The sequence below is a fragment of the Procambarus clarkii genome, chromosome 48 (genome assembly GCF_040958095.1).
Source record: "Procambarus clarkii isolate CNS0578487 chromosome 48, FALCON_Pclarkii_2.0, whole genome shotgun sequence".
Classification (NCBI taxonomy): Eukaryota; Metazoa; Arthropoda; class Malacostraca; order Decapoda; family Cambaridae; genus Procambarus; species Procambarus clarkii.
The window spans coordinates 4,535,170-4,557,601 of NC_091197.1; the positions used below are offsets into that span (position 1 = coordinate 4,535,170).

General features: G+C 47.7%; 1 protein-coding gene across 1 annotated transcript in view; it reads left to right on the forward strand.

Moving 5' to 3' along the window:
* The window catches only part of LOC123764692 (microtubule-associated serine/threonine (MAST) protein kinase dop), a 421,441-nt gene that overhangs the window by 5,752 nt on the left and 393,257 nt on the right, over positions 1–22,432 (forward strand). The window contains 1 exon segment of the mRNA XM_069302486.1: positions 12,204–12,494. Within this exon segment, the coding sequence (XP_069158587.1) occupies positions 12,204–12,494 (291 nt within the window).

The following is a 22,432-nucleotide window of genomic DNA, read 5'->3' on the forward strand; positions in this document are numbered from 1 at the left end:
GCCTGTAGGTCAGCCTGTAGTAATAGCTCTAGTAAATCATCTGGATACCAAATTATAATTTATAGAGGTGTGATTGAGTAATTAGGTCAAATGGAAGAGTAGGTTTGTATATTAAAGAGGAGCTGGCATGCACACTCAACCCATGAAGCGGTAGAGGCACTTGGAATCAAGGTAGAAAAAATAAACCTAATTATTATTCTATAATATATATATATATATATATATATATATATATATATATATATATATATATATATATATATATATATATATTGTGACGGTAAAGCGTTGGTGTTCGGCTGTTTCAAAAGCTAGGGGTATGGCCTCGTCACATAAAGAAAAAAAAGAGAAAAGCTGGAACTTTCGTCTGTGGTAAGATAATGGGAAGACACACAAAACACAAGTAAATTTAACATTGAAATTTTAATTACGTTAGAAAAGCAAGACATGAATAAAATTGAGTATAAAAAATGTAACAGACAAGTCAACAAACAAAATAATAAGAATAATCACTGGCAAATGAAAAGTTACGTTAAGACAAGTGAATAATAGCAAAATATATAATAGTGATGCCGGAATATTGGCTTCGAGCTGCCACCTCCCTTAGTACACGTAAGCCAAGGCTTAGTCTACCAATGAGACGTGTCAACTGCAAGGAGCATTGGGATATTCTGCCTTCTCTGGGTCGCTGCAGCCCAGACATCAACTCGTGGTGGAGGGTGGTGGGGCAGGTGCGACTGGGCACCAGCCAATCCGCGGCAGGCAGGCGATGGACAAGCAGTTTGCCGGTTAACGGTGGCGGAGGCGAGCAGGTGCGCCGGTGGGCTGGATACGTTTTGCTCTCTGGGCAAAACGTTTTGGAGATACTTGCTGGATATATCTTCTATATTATCTGTTGATGTGACGTACTTTGGAGGGAAGAGCAGGCTCAATCTCTCTTGAAAGAGATTATCGTCACAATATATATATATATATATATATATATATATATATATATATATATATATATATATATATATATATATATATATATAAATATATATATATATATATATATATATATATATATATATATATATATATATTATATGTGTGTGTGTGTGTGTGTGTGTGTGTGTGTGTGTGTGTGTGTGTGTGTGTGTATGTATGTATGTATATATACCGCCAGATACAACGGTTGAGGAATTCACAGAGCAGATGCACAAAATATATAATATATGGAGCTATTATCTGGAGATATTATCTTTCTTGGAGACTTCAATCTACCCAGTTTAAGATGAAGAATGGTAAACACTAATATCATAGCAGGGAATGACCCGGGAAATAACCAACTACAGGTCAGAGAACTGTTGAGAATCTGTGAGAAATTCTCGCTCAATCAACAGATTACAGAACCAACTAGGAACGAAAACACACTAGACCTCATATTCACAAACAATGATGAACTAATCAGAGACTTTACAGTCTCTGATACTTCATACTCAGACCATAAGCTCATTGAAGTGCGAACTAGTATTAATAACGGTAGTAGGTCTAAGAGACCCAACAAGCGAGAAGGGGAATTCAATCAATTCAATTTCAACAATAAGAGGATCGACTGGGAAAAAATAAATATAGACCTTGCAACCATTCAATGGGAGACGGTCTTAAGCGACAAAACTCCCACACAGGGAATAGCTCAACTGACAGCTGAAGCTTACAAGGTCTGCTTGAAGCACGTACCTGTGAGGAGGGGCAGAAAGAGGACCACTCTAGAAAGAGAACGCAGACGACTGTACAGGAGAAGGAAAAAAATAACGGAAATGCTTAGGCAGACACGACTATCACAAGAAAGGAAAATAAACCTAAAGAGGAAGATCGAAGAAATAGAAGGAACGTTGAAGCGATCATACGAGTCTGAGGAAATTTATTTGGAACAGAGTACAAGAGATAAGAAAAATCCTAAATATTTTTCACATATGCAAAATCAAAACCCTTCACCAGTATGGGACCTTTAATTACAACCGAAGGTACGTACACAGAGGACAACACATAAATTAGTGAAATTCTAAGAAGCCAGTATGAGGCTATGTTTAGCACGCCAACAACATGAAAGTTGAAGACTCAGACAGCTTCTTTATGAATGACATCCAAGGTGCAGATATTATATCTAATATTAACACGAACTCGGGAGACATTGAAAGAGAAATTGACAATATGCCCATGCCCTCAGCCCCTGGTCCTGACTCGTGGAATTCAATATTCATCAAGAATGTAAAGTACCAATAGCGAGAGCACTCAGCGTAATATGGAGAAAGAGCCTGGATACAGGGAAGATACCAGCAGCACTTAAATCTTCAGATATAGCTCCTCTGCACAAGGGGGGTAGTAAAGCCTTGGCAAAATATTATAGGCCAGTTGCACTAACATCACACATAATAAAAGTGTTTGAAAGAGTAATTAGGAATCAATTTTCTAGTTTTATGGAAAATAATGAGTTACACAACCCAGGACAACATGGATTTAGAGCGGGAAGATCCTGTCTGTCACAGTTACTCAACCACTATGACAAAATCACAGATACCTTAGAAGAAAAGCAAAATGCAGATGTTGTATACACAGACTTTACAAAGGCATTCAACAAATGTGACCATGGAGTGATAACAGACAAAATTAGATCAATAAGAATAACGAGTAAAGTGGGGCGTTGGATTTTCAACTTTCTATCAAACAGAATGCAGAGAGTGACGGTCAATCAAGATCAAGGCCAAGTGTCCACAGAGTATATATTATCAAATAATATATACATGATAGATACTTGAAGTCCCAAATTTGCACAGTAGAATAGCAACATACTGGAGTGAAAGATACGGAATGCCCACAGCTATGTAACTCTCATAAAGCACCTAAATTATTGGGATCGTCTCAGAGCTCTCCAAATGTACTCACTAGAAAGGAGACGAGAGAGAGATCAAATAATATACACGTGGAAAATGCTGGAGGGCCAGGTCCCAAATCTACACAGTAAAATAACAACATACTGGAGTGAACGGTATGGAAGAAAATTTAGAATAGAACCAGTGAAGAGCTGAGGTGCCATAGGTACAATCAGAGAACACTGTATAAACATCAGAGGCCGCGGTTGTTCAGCATTCCTCCCAGCGAGCATAAAAATATTGCTGGAACAGCCGTGGACATCTTCAAGAGAAAACTCGATAGTTTACTTCAAGAAGTGCCGGACCAGCCAGGCTGTGGTGGATATGTGGGCCTGCGGGCCGCTCCAAGCACCAGCCTGTTGGACCAAGTTATCATAAGTCGAGTCTGGCTTCAGGCCGGGCTTGGCGAGTAGAACAACTTCAGAGACCCTCTCCAGGAATGCTCTAGGTAGGCCAGCCTGTATCCCAGCCTGAAGGCCAGCCTGTAGCCCAGCCTGAAGGTCAGCCTGTAGCCCAGCCTGAAGGTCAGCCTGTAGCCCAGCCTGAAGGTCAGCCTGTAGCCCAGCCTGAAGGCCAGCTTGTAGCCCAGCCTGTAGCCCAGTCTGTAGCCCAGCCTGAAGGCCAGCCTGTAGCCCAGCCTGTAGCCCAGCCTAAAGGCCAGTCTGTAGCCCAGCCTGAAGGCCAGCCTGTAGCCCAGCCTGAAGGCCAGCCTGTAGCCCAGTCTGTAGCCCAGCCTCAAGGCCAGCCTGTACCCCAGCCTGAAGGTCAGCCTGTTGCCCAGCCTGAAGGTCAGCCTGTAGCCCAGCCTAAAGGCCAGCTTGTAACCCAGCCTGTAGCTCAGTCTGTAGCCCAGCCTGAAGGCCAGCCTGTAGCCCAGCCTCAAGGCCAGCTTGTAGCCCAGCCTGTACCCCAGCCTGAAGGTCAGCCTGTAGCCCAGCCTGAAGGCCAGCTTGTAGCCCAGCCTGTAGCCCAGTCTGTAGGCCAGCCTGTAGCCCAGCCTGTAGCCCCAGCCTAAAGGCCAGTCTGTAGCCCAGCCTGAAGGCCAGCCTGTAGCCCAGCCTGAAGGCCAGCCTGTAGCCCAGCCTGAAGGCCAGCCTGTAGCCCAGCCTGTACCCCAGCCTGAAGGTCAGCCTGTAGCCCGGCCTGTAGCCCAGCCTGAAGCCCAGTCTGTAGCCCAGCCTGTAACCCAGCCTGAAGGCCAGCCTGTAACCCAGCCTGTAGCCCAGCCTGAAGGCCAGCCTGTAGCCCAGCCTGTAGCCCAGCCTGAAGGCCAGCCTGTAGCCCAGCCTGAAGGCCAGTCTGTAGCCCAGCCTGAATGTCAGCCTGAAGGCCAGCCTGTAGCCCAGCCTGAAGGTCAGCCTGTAGCCCAGCCTGAAGGCCAGCCTCTAGCCCAGCCTGAATGTCAGCCTGTAGCCCAGCCTGCAGCCAAGCCTGAAGGTCAGCCTGTAGGCCAGCCTGAAGGTCAGCCTGAAGGTCAGCCTGTAGCCAAGCCTGAAGGCCAGCCTCTAGCCCAGCCTGAATGTCAGCCTGTAGGCCAGCCTGTAGGCCAGCCTGAAGGTGAGCGCGGCGTCCCGCTCACAGCAAGTGGCACGTGAGGTACACAAGGCTTACACATGTGTAGCAAAGTGGTGTTTACAGAGAGTACACAGAGGAGGCAGCTGGCCCCAGCTGGGTACACCCCCACACCAGCTGTCTCTTGTGTCTCTGTTTGATCTGTGTTTGGTGGCAAGGTGGCTTATTCCTTGTGCAGTCCTGGCTCTAATATATCACTCAACCTGTCTGTTTCTCTCTGTCTCTCTCTCTCTCTGTCTCTCTCTCTCTCTCTCTCTCTCTCTCTCTCTCTCTCTCTCTCTCTCTCTCTCTCTCTCTCTCTCTCTCTCTCTCTCTCTCTCTCTCTCTCTCTCTCTCTCTCTCTCTCTCTCTCTCTCTCTCTCTCTCTCTCTCTCTCTCTCTCTCTCTCTCTCTCTCTCTCTCTCTCTCTCTCTCTCTCTCTCTCTCTCTTTCATTTTTTATTATAAGTTAAGCCATTCCACTTTCCCCTAGCTGTGAGGGAAAAAGTCCCCTAGCTGTGAGGGAAAAAGTCCCCTAGCTGTGAGGGGCAAAAGTCCCCTAGCTGTGAGGGGAAAAGTCCCCTAGCTGTAAGGGGAAAAAGTCCCCTAGCTGTGAGGGAAAAAGTCCCCTAGCTGTGAGGGAAAAAGTCCCCTAGCTGTGAGGGAAAAAATCCCTAGTATGAAAACGTATGAATGTTATAGTTTTGCCGTGTGGCTGAGTGGTGTTGGATGAGGTGTACAGTATGGTAAGGGAGTCGAGTCCCCGTGTCTACCTAGTAGGACAACCCGTCCTCCTAATAGCACGTCGTATTTTGACGTATACTCGTACTCTACGGCCAAAAACCGTCGTACTAGAAAATGGAAGCGTCTCACGAAATTGACACACTGTCCCGTTTTCTGTTTTGGATCCTCTGGCAGGTTAGGATAAGGCCACTCTAGGAAGAGCTTAGAAGGACGGGCTGAGTAGGAGGGACTGATAGCTTGCTGACCAAGCAGCGAGTATACTGTAGCTCTGAACATCGTCCGTGTAAACTTAGAGTATACCCGGAGAGGCAGGATATACTTCATGGGGTACATAATGGCTGAGACTGGCGAGGCAGGTCAAGAACGTAAACAAGAGACAACTTGGCCAATTGTGGACATAACGAGCTGTTGGCAGTAGTTAGGCGAAGCTGGGCGCTGGCCTTGTTTGTCATTGGTGCTGGTGTGGTGTGTGGTGGTGACTGGTGTGGTGTGTGTGGTGACTGGTGGTGTGTGGTGACTGGTGGTGTGTGGTGACTGGTGTGGTGTGTGGTGGTGACTGGTGGTGTGGGTGGTGTGTGGTGGTGACTGGTGTGGTGTGTGGTGGTGACTGGTGTGGTGTGTGGTGGTGACTGGTGTGGTGTGTGGTGGTGACTGGTGTGGTGTGTGGTGGTGACTGGTGTGGTGTGTGGTGGTGACTGGTGTGGTGTGTGGTGGTGACTGGTGTGGTGTGTGGTGGTGACTGGTGTGGTGTGTGGTGGTGACTGGTGTGGTGTGTGGTGGTGACTGGTGTGGTGTGTGGTGGTGACTGGTGTGGTGTGTGGTGGTGACTGGTGTGGTGTGTGGTGGTGACTGGTGTGGTGTGTGGTGGTGACTGGTGTGGTGGTGACTGGTGTGGTGTGTGGTGGTGACTGGTGTGGTGTGTGGTGGTGACTGGTGTGGTGTGTGGTGGTGACTGGTGTGGTGTGTGGTGGTGACTGGTGTGGTGTGTGGTGGTGACTGGTGTGGTGTGTGGTGGTGACTGGTGTGGTGTGTGGTGGTGACTGGTGTGGTGTGTGGTGGTGACTGGTGTGGTGTGTGGTGGTGACTGGTGTGGTGTGTGGTGGTGACTGGTGTGGTGTGTGGTGGTGACTGGTGTAGTGTGTGGTGGTGACTGGTGTGGTGTGTGGTGGTGACTGGTGTGGTGTGTGGTGGTGACTGGTGTGGTGTGTGGTGGTGACTGGTGTGGTGTGTGGTGGTGACTGGTGTGGTGTGTGGTGGTGACTGGTGTGGTGTGTGGTGGTGACTGGTGTGGTGTGTGGTGGTGACTGGTGTGGTGTGTGGTGGTGACTGGTGTGGTGTGTGGTGGTGACTGGTGTGGTGTGTGGTGGTGACTGGTGTGGTGTGTGGTGGTGACTGGTGTGGTGTGTGGTGGTGACTGGTGTGGTGTGTGGTGGTGACTGGTGTGGTGTGTGGTGGTGACTGGTGTGGTGTGTGGTGGTGACTGGTGTTGTGGTGGTGACTGGTGTGGTGTGTGGTGGTGACTGGTGTGGTGTGTGGTGGTGACTGGTGTGGTGTGTGGTGGTGACTGGTGTGGTGTGTGGTGGTGACTGGTGTGGTGTGTGGTGGTGACTGGTGTGGTGTGTGGTGGTGACTGGTGTGGTGTGTGGTGGTGACTGGTGTGGTGTGTGGTGGTGACTGGTGTGGTGTGTGGTGGTGACTGGTGTGGTGTGTGGTGGTGACTGGTGTGGTGGTGACTGGTGTGGTGTGTGGTGGTGTGGTGTGTGGTGGTGACTGGTGTGGTGTGTGGTGGTGACTGGTGTGGTGTGTGGTGGTGACTGGTGTGGTGTGTGGTGGTGACTGGTGTGGTGTGTGGTGGTGACTGGTGTGGTGTGTGGTGGTGACTGGTGTGGTGTGTGGTGGTGACTGGTGTGGTGTGTGGTGGTGACTGGTGTGGTGTGTGGTGGTGACTGGTGTGGTGTGTAGTGGCTATTGGTTATATTCCCTATATAATTAATATACACTGTACTAAGGTTATCTATAACTCCTATAACTCTGGGTATTAATATATATCGTGTTTAGGCAATAGTTATATTTACCCTTAATTGATATAAGCTGCAGCAAATTATATGTTTAAGTCACTATGACAAGTTATATGTGACATTAGAGAATGCGGACAACCCAATAAATATTATATTTATGTTTATACTCTGTTTACAATGTTTATGCTTTGGCGTGGTGTCTAACTTTGTAACTGCTTGTTTAATTAAAAGTGTGTGTGTGTGTGTGTGTGTGTGTGTGTGTGTGTGTGTGTGTGTGTGTGTGTGTGTGTGTGTGTGTGTGTGTGTGTGTGTGTGTGTGTGTGACCATTTAATAATCATACAGATAATAACTGTATTACCAACAAGTTACCCATAGAAAACGTAACTTGTAGTGGAATTTCCGTCTATAGAAAACGGGATATCATCACCACATACTATTATAATTCACCAGCTATTCTGCTGGGAATTGTTCTTAAATACATTAGTCTTTGGACTTTACCATCATAAAAACATCTTATATAAATTAACTTAATTATCAATATTAAAGTAGAGTAAATGTAACCCTTCTATCACTTTCTGAAATCTGGACAAAGTAGGCCAGGCGTCAGAGGGAGGAAGGAGGGCAGCCATTGTTGTGTCACCTCCGAGACGTGTGGAGCGAGTACGGCTCCTATCATTCTGGACAATGTCGGCCAGTAACGTCAATAGAATGGAGTGTTAAACAGCCATTGTTTATATGAGACCAGAGGCTCACACGGGAGCAAATTCGGCTCCTGTTAAATTTACTTGGACGTAGTGTTATGGAACCCAAAGGTGTACCATTGTCAACACGCTGTCTACAAATACAAGTTAAGTGTCTATCCGAAACCCGTTTATCATTCATTTATGGCCATTAATGTCAGGATATAGGGTTAGCCGGTTAGAACGCGAAATCGCCTCATACTAAAGGTAATTAAGCCAGGTCTTTAATGTTCCATGTACTGTATAGTGTTTTCTCTGAAATACTTGTCATATATAGGATTCTGGCTTCACAGCTAGCGCACTTTTGACAGGTCAAGACGAGGATGCAAGATTATGTGCACCAGTTACTGGGTGATAGAAGCTACCTCAAAGAGGATAATTTGGTGTCTACACTCTAGTTATACCTGGTGGACTAACCTGCTGTACTATAAGAGAAGGAACCTCATCAATGTATGTAGCTATTACTGTAATTTGATTGGCTGCATATGTGTAATATAAACCCCCCCTAATGTGTAGAGGATCGATTTGTGAGATTATGAGATTATTGCAGAAATACAGTCCACTTATCATTATACAAATTGCGTACTCACGTAGTTGTCCTTGCGGGGGTTAATCTCTGGCTCTTTGGTCCCGCCTCTCAACCGTCAATCAACTGGTGTACAGGTTCCTGAGCCTACTGGGCTCTATCATATCTACATTTGAAACTGTGTATGGAGTCAGCCTCCACCACATCACTGCCTAATGTATTCCACCTGTTAACTACTCTGACAATTAAAAAATTCTTTCTAATGCCCCTGTGGCTCATTTGGGTACTAAGTTTCCACCTGTGTCCCCTTGTTCGTGTTCCACCCGTGCTAAAGAGTTTGTCTTTGTCCACTTGTGCGAATTTCCAAGCAGGTATTTCCTTATTATAAAATGATTAAGTGGACAATAAAAGTGGACTGTATGTTTAATTTCTGTATCTGCCTGGTGTTACCACTTAAAAAAATTTTGGGAGGTAGATTTAATAATGCTAAATCTACCTTATAATTAAATATTCATGAATTCATAAATCATAGTAATTTACAATTTTATGGAGTTAGTAAATTATCTAATTTCATAGAGTTAGACTACAATTATCACGGAATAAATTTTGAAGGCTTGGCTGTCGAGCTGGCTGGCAGGTGAACGTCTGGGGAACTTCTTAAGAGTTAGATTTAACTCCTGATGGTCGGTGGCGTCGGGCCCACGTGAACTGATGTGTTGAGGCGGCTCACTCCCAGTTATTCCCTCTCCGCTCTATGGAAAATATACAACACAACTCTTGCACCGTTAATATATTCCCCCAATTTATTTCAAATGAGCAGAATAACCTCCCATTTGAGCCTAAACTTACTCTGGATGTTGTCGAGCTCAGGACACGACGGAGGACAACGACCGGCTAATTCTATCTCGGGGGAAATATGGCCATACACATCTTTGAAAGAATCAATTTTAACCGACCGAACACCACTTCCCGTCTTGTGTGAAGCAGGCACCAACGTCTTGGAGCCGTAATCCGTCGGATGACTCAGATATTGGACGATATTAATCAGCTGGCTTCACCGCGGGGTCTGATTCAGCTCGTGCTGGTGTGTCCATGGGACGCTTCCTCCTCCTCCCTCCTCTCTTGGTGAAAGCGCGGGAAAATAAGTCACGCTATATAATTTAATCTTGTTCACTAACATGACGATATCAACGTCATTTTATGCTCTGATAATTTACATCAAATACCAGAGAACAATTTTCCATGGTTCATAACACTGGATCGAGGAGTTTGTTGTTCAACGCACATATAGGAGTGGTGCACACGTTATCTTGAGGTTATCTGGAGATAATTTCGGGGCTTTTTAGTGTCCCCGCGGCCCGGTCCTCGACCAGGCCTCCACCCCCAGGAAGCAGCCCGTGACAGCTGACTAACACCTAGGTACCTATTTTACTGCTAGGTAACAGGGGCATAGGGTGAAAGAAACTGCCCATTGTTTCTCGCCGGCGCCCGGGATCGAACCCAGGACCACAGGATCACAAGTCCAGCGTGCTGTCCGCTCGGCCGACCGACTCCCTAAAGTCACGAGACGTGAGTTTTAATCCCACCGTGAATCGACTGGTTCCTATTGTGGAAATTTCACCTTGGATGGATGTATACTTTATTCTCGTTAAATTCGGTTGATTTCCAATCGAATTACATGACAAATGAAAGCAGATTTTAGACTGGGGTTTAATTAGAATTAAATATAGAATCCGTCACCGTGAGGCGTGGCGGCTGAGGCAACAGCCCGTCGTGGGTACTAGGAAACTTTTGCCCTTCCCGTACTAGAATATGATGTTGTTAATAGAATTATTTTCTTAACACAAAACTTTTGTCTTGTTGGGTTAGGGGTTAGTATTTGGGGTGTCGGAAATTTCCGACAGCACCCTGTCAATTCCCCTGAAAATTTTGTAGGTAGTTATCATCACACACACACGTATGTGTGTGTGTGTGTGTGTGTGTGTGTGTGTGTGTGTGTGTGTGTGTGTGTGTGTGTGTGTGTGTGTGTGTAATTACCTAAGTGTAATTACCTAAGTGTAGTTACAGGATGAGAGCTACGCTCGTGGTGTCCCGTCTTCCCAGCACTCTTTGTCATATAACGCTTTGAAACTAGCAAATTGTGCGTGTACTCACCTATTTGTGCTTACAGGATCGAGCATTGACTCTTGGATCCCCTATGTGTGTGTGTGTGTGTGTGTGTGTGTGTGTGTGTGCGTGTGTGTGTGTGTGTGTGTGTGTGTGATGAGTGCATAATCAAGGTGTTGGACTGGTTTGTTATATAACATACTTATTATGATAGTGAACATCTACAAGTGTTCATTTAGTGCTGGTAAAGAGTATATAATTAAATAAACTAATTATATACTAATAAAATGAGTATATAATTAAGTTATTCTGAAGTGTGTACCACGAGAGGGTCGGAAGGGTTGTGGCACCCTTCACTAGGTGACCTCTGACCTCACTGCTCTGGCGGACACGACAGAGGCATCGTGTTTGACCTCCGAGGAGAATATGTAGACATATTGTGGATTAGTGTCTTTATACGTATATATATATATGTACATGTATGTATGAGAGTGTGTACATGTGTATACAACATTAATAATTTTGTAACTAGCGTCAAAAATTGTTATTTGCTGAGCTAAACGAACTAGAGGGTTCAGTTCCTGAACCGATTATGTGCCTCTGTAATCCTTTACACCACCGCCCACGGGATGGGTATGGGGTGCATAATAAAGAAATTGAATTGAAATTGAAAATTGGTGTCTTCATTAATATTATTATTATTATTAACTGTGTATATCGTGTTTTTAATAGGGATTTTGTGGGTTGAGGTGACCTTACATCTGTCCATAATTGACAGTCCCAATTGACAGACTTTTTGCCAAGCCATTTGGGACAAATGACCAATAGACTCAAAGTAAACTGGGATTTACTTACAACAGTCTGTCCCTCAAGGACTAGCCATTTCAAAGTCAGTCATCACTTAAGAAAAGTGAGTGTTCGGCGATTACGGACTTTGAAATTGCTAGTACTTGTGGGGGGGGGGGGGAGGAGACTTTGTTTTGAGTGAATCCTACTGACTTTAAGTTGCCAGATACTACATAATTTAACGTGGCGGAGTCTAGGGAGACTTGGATGCTCCTTAAGCGACTTCACAGTTGTGATAAAGTTCACATTAATTTACGATTAGAGCCACTTTAACTTAGTTACGATTACAGCCACTTTAACTTAGTTACGATTACAGCCACTTTAACTTAGTTACGATTACAGCCACTTTAACTTAGTTACGATTACAGCCACTTTAACTTAGTTACGATTACAGCCACTTTAACTTAGTTACGATTACAGCCACTTTAACTTAGTTACGATTACAGCCACTTTAACTTAGTTACGATTACAGCCACTTTAACTTAGTTACGATTACAGCCACTTTAACTTAGTTACGATTACAGCCACTTTAACTTAGTTACGATTACAGCCACTTTAACTTAGTTACGATTACAGCCACTTTAACTTAGTTACGATTACAGCCACTTTTGCTTAGACTTCATCCCACTCTAAGCACCGGAGCTCTAAGCCTGCAGATTTAGAGCTCCGGTAAACTCCTATTTAAACAAATCTAATTATTGTCATACCATTTCCTTGTTGGTTGTGTGTTGTAATGAACTTCTTGTTGTTGTTACAGTTGGAGTATGGGTCTGGCGGGCTCGGCACGCCGCTCTCGCCCACCGTGCGTCGCTCCGTCGACGAGACGTCCCTGTGGCGACGACGTACAGGGGCGTACGCCCCTCCGGGCGCCTTCAGACAGGCGTCGACGGAGGAGGTGCGGCGCCGGCGGGAGAGCCTAGCCGCCATGTCCCCCCACCACCTATCCGCCAGCTCTATCCACCATCCTGCAGGTGAGTCTTGGCCCCCCACCTACCCATTCTCTATCCTGCCCGACCACTTGCACCATCGGGTATCGAACCCTGACCCGGCAAGAAGCGAAGCCACTCGTTTAACAAGAAAGTCACGACACACAAGCGTAGGTGTGTCACCCCTGATGCAGGTGTGTTACCCCTGATGTAGGTGTGTCACCCCCTTGATGTAGGTGTGTCACCCCCTTGATGTAGGTGTGTCACCCCCTTGATGTAGGTGTGTTACCTCCTGATGTAGGTGTGTCACCCCCTGATGTAGGTGTGTCACCCCTGATGTAGGTGTCACCACCTTGATGTAGGTGTGTCACCCCCTTGATGTAGGTGTGTCACCCCCCTGATGTAGGTGTGTCACCCATGATGTAGGTGTGTCACCCATGATGTAGGTGTCACCTCCCTGATGTAGGTGTCACCTCCCTGATGTAGGTGTGTCACCCCCTGATGTTGGTGTGTCACCCCCCTGATGTAGGTGTCACCCCCTGATGTAGGTGTGTCACCCCTGATGTAGGTGTGTCAACCCTGATGTAGGTGTGTCACCCCTGATGTAGGTGTGTCACCCCCTGATGTAGGTGTGTCACCCCTGATGTAGGTGTGTCACCCCCTGATGTAGGTGTGTTACCTCCTGATGTAGGTGTGTCACCCTTGATGTAGGTGTGTCACCCCCCTGATGTAGGTGTGTCACCCCTGATGTAGGTGTGTCAACCCTGATGTAGGTGTGTCATCCCCCTGATGTAGGTGTGTCACCCCCCTGATGTAGGTGTGTCACCCCTGATGTAGGTGTGTCACCCCTGATGTAGGTGTGTCACCCCCTGATGTAGGTGTGTTACCTCCTGATGTAGGTGTGTCACCCCCTGATGTAGGTGTGTTACCTCCTGATGTAGGTGTGTCACCCTTGATGTAGGTGTGTCACCCCCCTGATGTAGGTGTGTCACCCCTGATGTAGGTGTGTCACCCCCCTGATGTAGGTGTGTCACCCCCCTGATGTAGGTGTGTCACCCCCCCTGATGTAGGTGTGTCATCCCCCTGATGTAGGTGTGTCACCCCCCTGATGTAGGTGTGTCACCCCTGATGTAGGTGTGTCATCCCCCTGATGTAGGTGTGTCACCCCCCCCTGATGTAGGTGTGTCACCCCCCTGATGTAGGTGTGTCACCCCCCTGATGTAGGTGTGTCACCCCCCCCTGATGTAGGTGTGTCACCCTCTGATGTTGCTATGGCACTTCTAATCTCGATTTCAAAAAAAAAATAGCGATTTCACAACCGAGGAATAAATTGTGTTAATTAAACAATAACAGCTGATTTAGAATGCTAGGCTCTATATCCTCGTTGTAACAAGGCATTCACGTCGTGGTTAGGTGGTTTGGCAGGCAGTAGTTGGGGCGTAGTTGTGTTGTAGGTCGCTGGCTATAAGTGGCACTGTGCCAGATTATCGCGTCCCTCAAGATAATGGCAGCAGGGTCGGGTCTACATGGGGGGGGGGGGGGAAGGGTGGGGGGGGGGATTATTGGACAGGAGGAATTATGGCACTGGTGGAATACCCAGGCACTCATCTAGGCACTTGTTCGCAGGTGCCTGCTCTCTCCCGGGCATTCACTGTGGATAGCTCAATCTCTCTCTCTCTCTCTCTCTCTGATTGTCTCTGTCTCTGTCTCTCTGTCTCTGTCACTCTCTCTCTCTCTCTCTCTCTCTCTCTCTCTCTCTCTCTCTCTCTCTCTCTCTCTCTCTCTCTCTCTCTCTCTCTCTCTCTCTCTCTCTCTCTCTCTCTCCAAGGCACTCACTGGCACTGCCTCAGACAGTGTGGTCAGCCAACACCTTCAACACAGGAACACAAAGTGGGCAGCGAACAACAGTGTTGGGGTTCAGTATTTTAACACTGACCTGATAACCGCCTCTCCTGACCTTGGTACTAATGCCCTTGACAAGAAAGGAAAAGGGGGGAGGGAAAGGAGTGAAAGAAAGGGATAGAGAGAAAAAGAAGAATAGAGAGGGATAGAGACAAAGGGAGCAGGATAGGGGACAGTCTGGACCCTTAAACACTGGGATGAACACACGAGTTGAAGGTGGATAGTCGACTTCTTGCCTGGATCTTACCTGTAGAGGGTTCTGGCATATGCCATACTAGGCGAGAATACGTATCAGGATGGGAGGAAGTATTATTTTTTTAGGTGCAAGTGCAAGTCTTGATAAGTTATATTTCTAAATCAAATGGTGTGTGGTTTAATGAAGACGCAACAAGGTGGCTTCGGGATTCGATCTGTAGCCTAATTACTGCCATGTAAAGATCTCAAGTGGCTCCATCAACAGTGCCAATCTTCACTGTGGTAAGGGTAGGGTTTTAATGAGTGCCTGTGTCCACTATGTGTTGATCAGTGCCAGTCTGTACTATGTGTTGATCAGTGTCAGTCTGTACTATGTGTTGATCAGTGCCAGTCTGTACTATGTGTTGATCAGTGCCAGTCTGTACTATGTGTTGATCAGTGCCAGTCTGTACTATGTGTTGATCAGTGCCAGTCTGTACTATGTGTTGATCAGTGCCAGTCTGTACTATGTGTTGTTGCTAGAATGACTTAAATATGTACGCTTGTCGGTCACTCAGGCTGGAAGTTCCCGCAAGGTCGAACCAGTGACCTTGCCCTAAATGCCGCCCACAACAGCTGCGTAGCTCCCAGGCACTTTTTAGATGGGCTCGCATTTACTGTTTGGTGAATAGAGGTACTAGGTGAAAGGAAACGTGCCAATCCATTTCTGTCCTGCCCGGGGTTCAAACTCGGTATCCCCGATTGTGAGTCCAGAACTTTTTACTACAGGACCCAGTGTGTGGGTGTGTGTGTTTGTGTGTGTGAGTATGTGTGTGTGTGTGTGTGTGTATGTGTGTGTGTGTGTGTGTGTGTATGTGTGTGTGTGAGTGCGTGCGTGTTTGTGTGTGTGAGTAAGATCATGGCACGAGAATTTCTCAAGCAGAGTGCCAAGGTTTGGCACTCGTCAGGGCCCCGGGGCCAATGGCACCTGCGCCTCTCGCCTTCCCTATTTGCGTTGTTCCCATCCCTTATGTTACGTATATATATATATATATATATATATATATATATATATATATATATATATATATTAGATTTTCATGACGTATATTTCAGTTTGTATATGTGTCCCCTCGTGGTGGTTACCCCTCCTGTGTGTCCCCTCGTGGTGGTTACCCCTCCTGTGTGTCCCCTCGTGGTGGTTACCCCTCCTGTGTGTCCCCTCGTGTGGTCACCCCTCCTGTGTGTCCCCTTGTGTTGGTCACCCCTCCTGTGTGTCCCCTCGTGTGGTCACCCCTCCTGTGTGTCCCCTTGTGTTGGTCACCCCTCCTGTGTGTCCCCTCGTGTGGTCACCCCTCCTGTGTGTCCCCTTGTGTTGGTCACCCCTCCTGTGTGTCCTCTCGTGGTGGTCACCCCTCCTGTGTGTCCCCTCGTGGTGGTTACCCCTCCTGTGTGTCCCCTCGTGGTGGTCACCCCTCCTGTGTGTCCTCTCGTGTGGTCACCCCTCCTGTGTGTCCCCTCGTGTGGTCACCCCTCCTGTGTGTCCCCTCGTGGTGGTTACCCCTCCTGTGTGTCCCCTCGTGTGGTCACCCCTCCTGTGTGTCCCCTCGTGGTGGTCACCCCTCCTGTGTGTCCCCTTGTGTTGGTCACCCCTCCTGTGTGTCCCCTCGTGTGGTCACCTCTCCTGTGTGTCCCCTCGTGGTGGTCACCCCTCCTGTGTGTCCCCTCGTGTGGTCACCCCTCCTGTGTGTCCCCTCGTGGTGGTCACCCCTCCTGTGTGTCCCCTTGTGTTGGTCACCCCTCCTGTGTGTCCCCTCGTGTGGTCACCTCTCCTGTGTGTCCCCTCGTGGTGGTCACCCCTCCTGTGTGTCCCCTTGTGTTGGTCACCCCTCCTGTGTGTCCCCTCGTGTGGTCACCTCTCCTGTGTGTCCCCTCGTGGTGGTCACCCCTCCTGTGTGTCCCCTCGTGTGGTCACCCCTCCTGTGTGTCCCCTCGTGGTGGTCACCCCTCCTGTGTGTCCCCTTGTGTTGGTCACCCCTCCTGTGTGTCCCCTCGTGTGGTCACCCCTCCTGTGTGTCCCCTTGTGTTGGTCACCCCTCCTGTGTGTCCTCTCGTGGTGGTCACCCCTCCTGTGTGTCCCCTCGTGGTGGTCACCCCTCCTGTGTGTCCCCTCGTGTGGTCACCTCTCCTGTGTGTCCCCTCGTGGTGGTCACCCCTCCTGTGTGTCCCCTTGTGTTGGTCACCCCTCCTGTGTGTCCCCTCGTGTGGTCACCCCTCCTGTGTGTCCCCTTGTGTTGGTCACCCCTCCTGTGTGTCCTCTCGTGGTGGTCACCCCTCCTGTGTGTCCCCTCGTGGTGGTTACCCCTCCTGTGTGTCCTCTCGTGGTGGTCACCCCTCCTGTGTGTCCTCTCGTGGTGGTCACCCCTCCTGTGTGTCCCCTCGTGGTGGTCACCCCTCCTGTGTGTCCCCTCGTGGTGGTCACCCCTCCTGTGTGTCCTCTCGTGGTGGTCACCCCTCCTGTGTGTCCTCTCGTGGTGGTCACCCCTCCTGTGTGTCCCCTCGTGGTGGTTACCCCTCCTGTGTGTCCCCTCGTGGTGGTCACCCCTCCTGTGTGTCCCCTTGTGTTGGTCACCCCTCCTGTGTGTCCCCTTGTGTTGGTCACCCCTCCTGTGTGTCCCCTCGTGCTGGTCACCCCTCCTGTGTGTCCCCTCGTGTTGGTCACCCCTCCTGTGTGTCCCCTTGTGTTGGTCACCCCTCCTGTGTGTCCCCTCGTGGTGGTCACCCCTCCTGTGTGTCCCCTCGTGGTGGTCACCCCTCCTGTGTGTCCCCTTGACACAAAGGAGGGGTGTCAAGGGAACTTGTCAGGGAACTTGACAAGCACCTCCAAAGGATACCTGATCAACCAGGCTGTGACTCATACGTCAGGCTGCGTGCAGCTGCGTCCAACAGTCTGGTTGACCTGTCCAGCAACCAGGAGGCCTGGTCGAGGAGCGGGCCGCGGGGACGCTAAGCCCCGAAACCATCACAGGGTAACAGCAAGGTACCCAAGGGTTGACGTTCGTGAACCCATCGGGGACGATTATAAATAACGAACAATTGAACTCATGCGTGGAGTCTACTTACCTTGAGGTTACCTTGAGGTGCTTCCGGGGCTTAGTGTCCCCGCGGCCCGGTCGTCGACCAGGCCTCCTGGTTGCTGGACTTCCACAACTTCATTCTCTAGTTCAATCCAATTATTTGTCACGAGACTAAAGAACTTTCCAACATCCATGTGGATCATTCAGCTAACTGGTGTCCACCTGTCTTTTATTCGTGTTCATTCCATTTCAAACAGACTGTGTGTGCCCTATTAATATCCTTTTGTATTTTGTATGTAGTGATCATAACATCTGTTTCTTTTCTTTTGTTGTGAAGCAATGATGGGCTCATATCGCCTTTCCTTATAACTCCTGCCTCTCTTTGCTGGTACCAATCAGGGTTCATACCTCTGGATTTCTCCTCGCTTCATTTTGTGTTTGTCTAGATATGGTCCATGAGTATCTAGATTTAGCGAGACATTAATGTCTCATACTCGACGTTTTCAAGACAATTGTGTCGGTTACTCTTATCTAATACAGTGTAACCTAGTCTGTTGGACAATTGTGTCGATTACTCTTATCTAACACAGTGTAACCTAGTCTGTTGAGACAATTGTGTCGGTTACTCTTATCTAACACAGTGTAACCTAGTCTGTTGGACAGTTGTGTCGGTTACTCCTTATCTAACACAGTGTAACCTAGTCTGTTGGACAGTTGTGTCGGTTACTCTTATCTAACACAGTGTAACCTAGTCTGTTGGACAATTGTGTCGGTTACTCTTATCTAACACAGTGTAACCTAGTCTGTTGGACAATTGTGTCGGTTACTCTTATCTAACACAGTGTAACCTAGTCTGTTGGACAATTGTGTCGATTACTCTTATCTAACACAGTGTAACCTAGTCTGTTGGACCAAGTTAGCACAAGTCGAACCTGCTCCCAGGCACAGCTAGGGAGGGGAGTAGATGAATTCCCGAAACCCTCCCTAGGTATGCTCCAGGTATGCTCCAGGTATGCTCCAGGTATGCTCCTAGTGTGTGCAGCTGAAGGGAAGGGAACTATCAGGGGGAAAGAGCCAAGCCATTACGACTATACAGCGCTTGGAAGGGATCAGGATACGGTGTGCAGCTGAAGTAATTCAGACAAATGTTGGTGTGGTGTTCAAGCACAGGTCATGTCCGCCATAGTGGCCAACTACTAAGAGAGTGCCATCGAGTGCCAGTCTGACCACCAGTCTCAGGAAGAACCAGTCGTGGAGCCTTGGCACTCAAGATGGAGAAATTGAGAAGGTATTATTTTTCCAGTTTATACCTAAGTGTATCCAGGACTTGTGTTGGACTTGCTCTTAGTCTATACTGGGGAGTTTCCAGGACTTGATGGACTTGGGCTTGAGTGGGTTTCCAGCCAAGAGAATGTCACGGTGTCACCTGTGGGGGGACTCACCCGTCACGGTGTCACCTGTGGGAGGACTCACCCGTCACGGTGTCACCTGTGGGGGACTCACCCGTCACGGTGTTACCTGTGGGGGACTCACCTGTCACGGTGTCACCTGTGGGGGGACTCACCTGTCACGGTGTCACCTGTGGGAGGACTCACCCGTCACGGTGTCACCTGTGGGAGGACTCACCCGTCACGGTGTCACCTGTGGGGGACTCACCCGTCACGGTGTTACCTGTGGGGGACTCACCCGTCACGGTGTCACCTGTGGGGGGACTCACCTGTCACGGTGTCACCTGTGGGGGACTCACCCGTCACGGTGTCACCTGTGGGGGGACTCACCCGTCACGGTGTCACCTGTGGGGGGGACTTGGCTTTCAGTATTGAGATATTGACACTGACTCTGGGTGAAGCTTGAAACAAAGGCGTCCAGCACCCAGTGAAACAACACCACTACGCTTATCATTGATTTTATATTCCGTTTTCTGTTGTGTAGCCAACTTGACGTTGACGGGACGTTGACGGGACGTTGATTCTAGGATTCCGTGACGTTTAGGTGACGTTAATTTGACCCTTCCGTGACGTTGAGGTGACGTTGTTGCTATGGGTCTGTGATGATTGCATTACACTAATGTGATGTTTTACGTTGAGGAGGACGAGAGAGAGAGAGAGAGAGAGAGAGAGAGAGAGAGAGAGAGAGGTGAGGTCCCAGCAGGTGACGTCAAACGACGTCGCTCTAACGATAATTCAGTGTTCATTAAACGTTGACTTGGCATCAGTGTATATTTTGACGGTTGTGAAGAGTGTGCGCGCGCATCCCAGATACTGCAGGCGACACCAGGTGATTACACAGGCGACACCATTACTGTTTAATTCAATATACGCTTCAGCAAATATTTGAGTCCCCCCCCCCCCCACCCCACCCCACCATCATTTCTTGGTTATCGTGTATTTCGGATGTGTTATCGTACTGCCATTTGCTGGCACGAGCCGCAGGGAATGGCTTTTATTACTATTTGTTTGGGGTTTTATCTTCGTTTGGGAGATGATTCAACTTGTGTAGTAATGAGATGGGAGATGTGGAAGCAACGCTCTCTCTCTCTCTCTCTCTCTCTCTCTCTCTCTCTCTCTCTCTCTCTCTCTCTCTCTCTCTCTCTCTCTCTTTCTTTCTTTCTTTCTTTTCAACCTGTCCTCTTAAAAAGAACGTCGCTTTTGGCCGTTTGCCCGTATGGCCGAATTTGGACGTAATTTGAAAATGAAAAAAATATGAAAATATATTTGGGATTTTTTTTTTCAACATCAGTAAGTTAAGGGTCCTCTGATAGGTTAGGTGGGCATGAAATTCTCATAAAGTTTCAAAACGTTATGAAAAACGTTATTTTAAAGTGTCCTCTTATAACCTCTGCGCGTATGCCGGACGACTCAAATAGAAAACGGAACAGAACGTCACTTTTGTGAGTCGATTTCATTTCAAATTACGTCCAAATTTGGCCATATCGCGCATACCAGCCAAAAGTGACGTTATTTTTAAGAGGACGGGTTGCTCTCTCTCTCTCTCTCTCAATGACGACCTGGTCTTTGGGCCAGGTTGTCAACACACTTTGACCTCAAGTAAAGGAGTCTTTGACCGCAAGTAAAGGAGGGTTTGACCTCAAGTAAAGGAGCCTTTGACCTCAAGTAAAGGAGCCTTTGACCTCAAGTAGAGGAGCCTTTGACCTCAAGTAAAGGAGCCTTTGACCTCAAGTAGAGGAGCCTTTGACCTCAAGTAAAGGAAGCTTTGACCTCAAGTAAAGGAGCCTTTGACCTCAAGTAAAGGTGGCTTTGACCTCAAGTAAAGGAGCCTTTGACCTCAAGTAAAGGAGCCTTTGACCTCAAGTAAAGGAGGTTTGACCTCAAGTAAAGGAGCCTTTGACCTCAAGTAAAGGAGCCTTTGACCTCAAGTAAAGGAGGCTTTGACCTCAAGTAAAGGAGCCTTTGACCTCAAGTAAAGGAGCCTTTGACCTCAAGTAAAGGAGGCTTTGACCTCAAGTAAAGGAGCCTTGACCTCAAGTAAAGGAGCCTTTGACCTCAAGTAAAGGAGGCTTTGACCTCAAGTAAAGGAGCCTTTGACCTCAAGTAAAGGTGGCTTTGATCTCAAGTAAAGGAGTCTTTGACCTCAAGTAAAGGAGCCTTTGACCTCAAGTTAAGGTGGCTTTGACCTCAAGTAAAAGAGCCTTTGACCACAAGTAAAGGAGGCTTTGACCACAAGTAAAGGAGCCTTTGACCTCAAGTAAAGGAGCCTTTGACCACAAGTAAAGGAGCCTTTGACCTCAAGTAAAGGAGGCTTTGACCTCAAGTAAAGGAGCCTTTGACCTCAAGTAAAGGAGGCTTTGACCTCAAGTAAAGGAGCCTTTGACCTCAAGTAAAGGAGCCTTTGACCTCAAGTAAAGGAGCCTTTGACCTCAAGTAAAGGAGTCTTTGTCCTCAAGTAAAGGAGCCTTTGACCACAAGTAAAGGAGTCTTTGACCACAAGTAAAGGAGGCTTTGACCACAAGTAAAGGAGGCTTTGACCTAGAGCAACCTGTAGCTTTAACAGATATTAAAAAGATACTTGTTATATATACTTTGACCAACCCATCCTCCCGACATGATGACATGATAGTACTTAAAACAACTGTTTGGCCGAAAGTACCAATATGTAGTGATGGACCACCAGAAAGTACCAATATGTACTGATGGACTAACAGAAAGTAGCAACATATAGTGATGGACCACCAGAAAGTACCAATATGTACTGATGGACCACCAGAAAGTACCAATATGTAGTGATGGACCACCAGAAAGTACCAATATGTAGTGATGGACCACCAGAAAGTACCAATATGTAGTGATGGACCACCAGAAAGTACCAATATGTAGTGATGGACCACCAGAAAGTACCAATATGTAGTGATGGACCACCAGAAAGTACCAATATGTAGTGATGGACCACCAGAAAGTACCAATATGTAGTGATGGACCACCAGAAAGTACCAATATGTAGTGATGGACCACCAGAAAGTACCAATATGTAGTGATGGACCACCAGAAAGTACCAATATGTAGTGATGGACCACCAGAAAGTACCAATATGTAGTGATGGACCACCAGAAAGTACCAATATGTAGTGATGGACCACCAGAAAGTACCAATATGTAGTGATGGACCACCAGAAAGTACCAATATGTAGTGATGGACCACCAGAAAGTACCAATATATAGTGATGAACCACCAGAAAGTACCAATATGTAGTAATGGACCACCAGAAAGTACCAATATATAGTGATGAACCACCAGAAAGTACCAATATATAGTGATGAACCACCAGAAAGTACCAATATGTAGTGATGGACCACCAGAAAGTACCAATATATAGTGATGAACCACCAGAAAGTACCAATATGTAGTGATGGACCACCAGAAAGTACCAGTATGTAGTGATGGACCACCAGA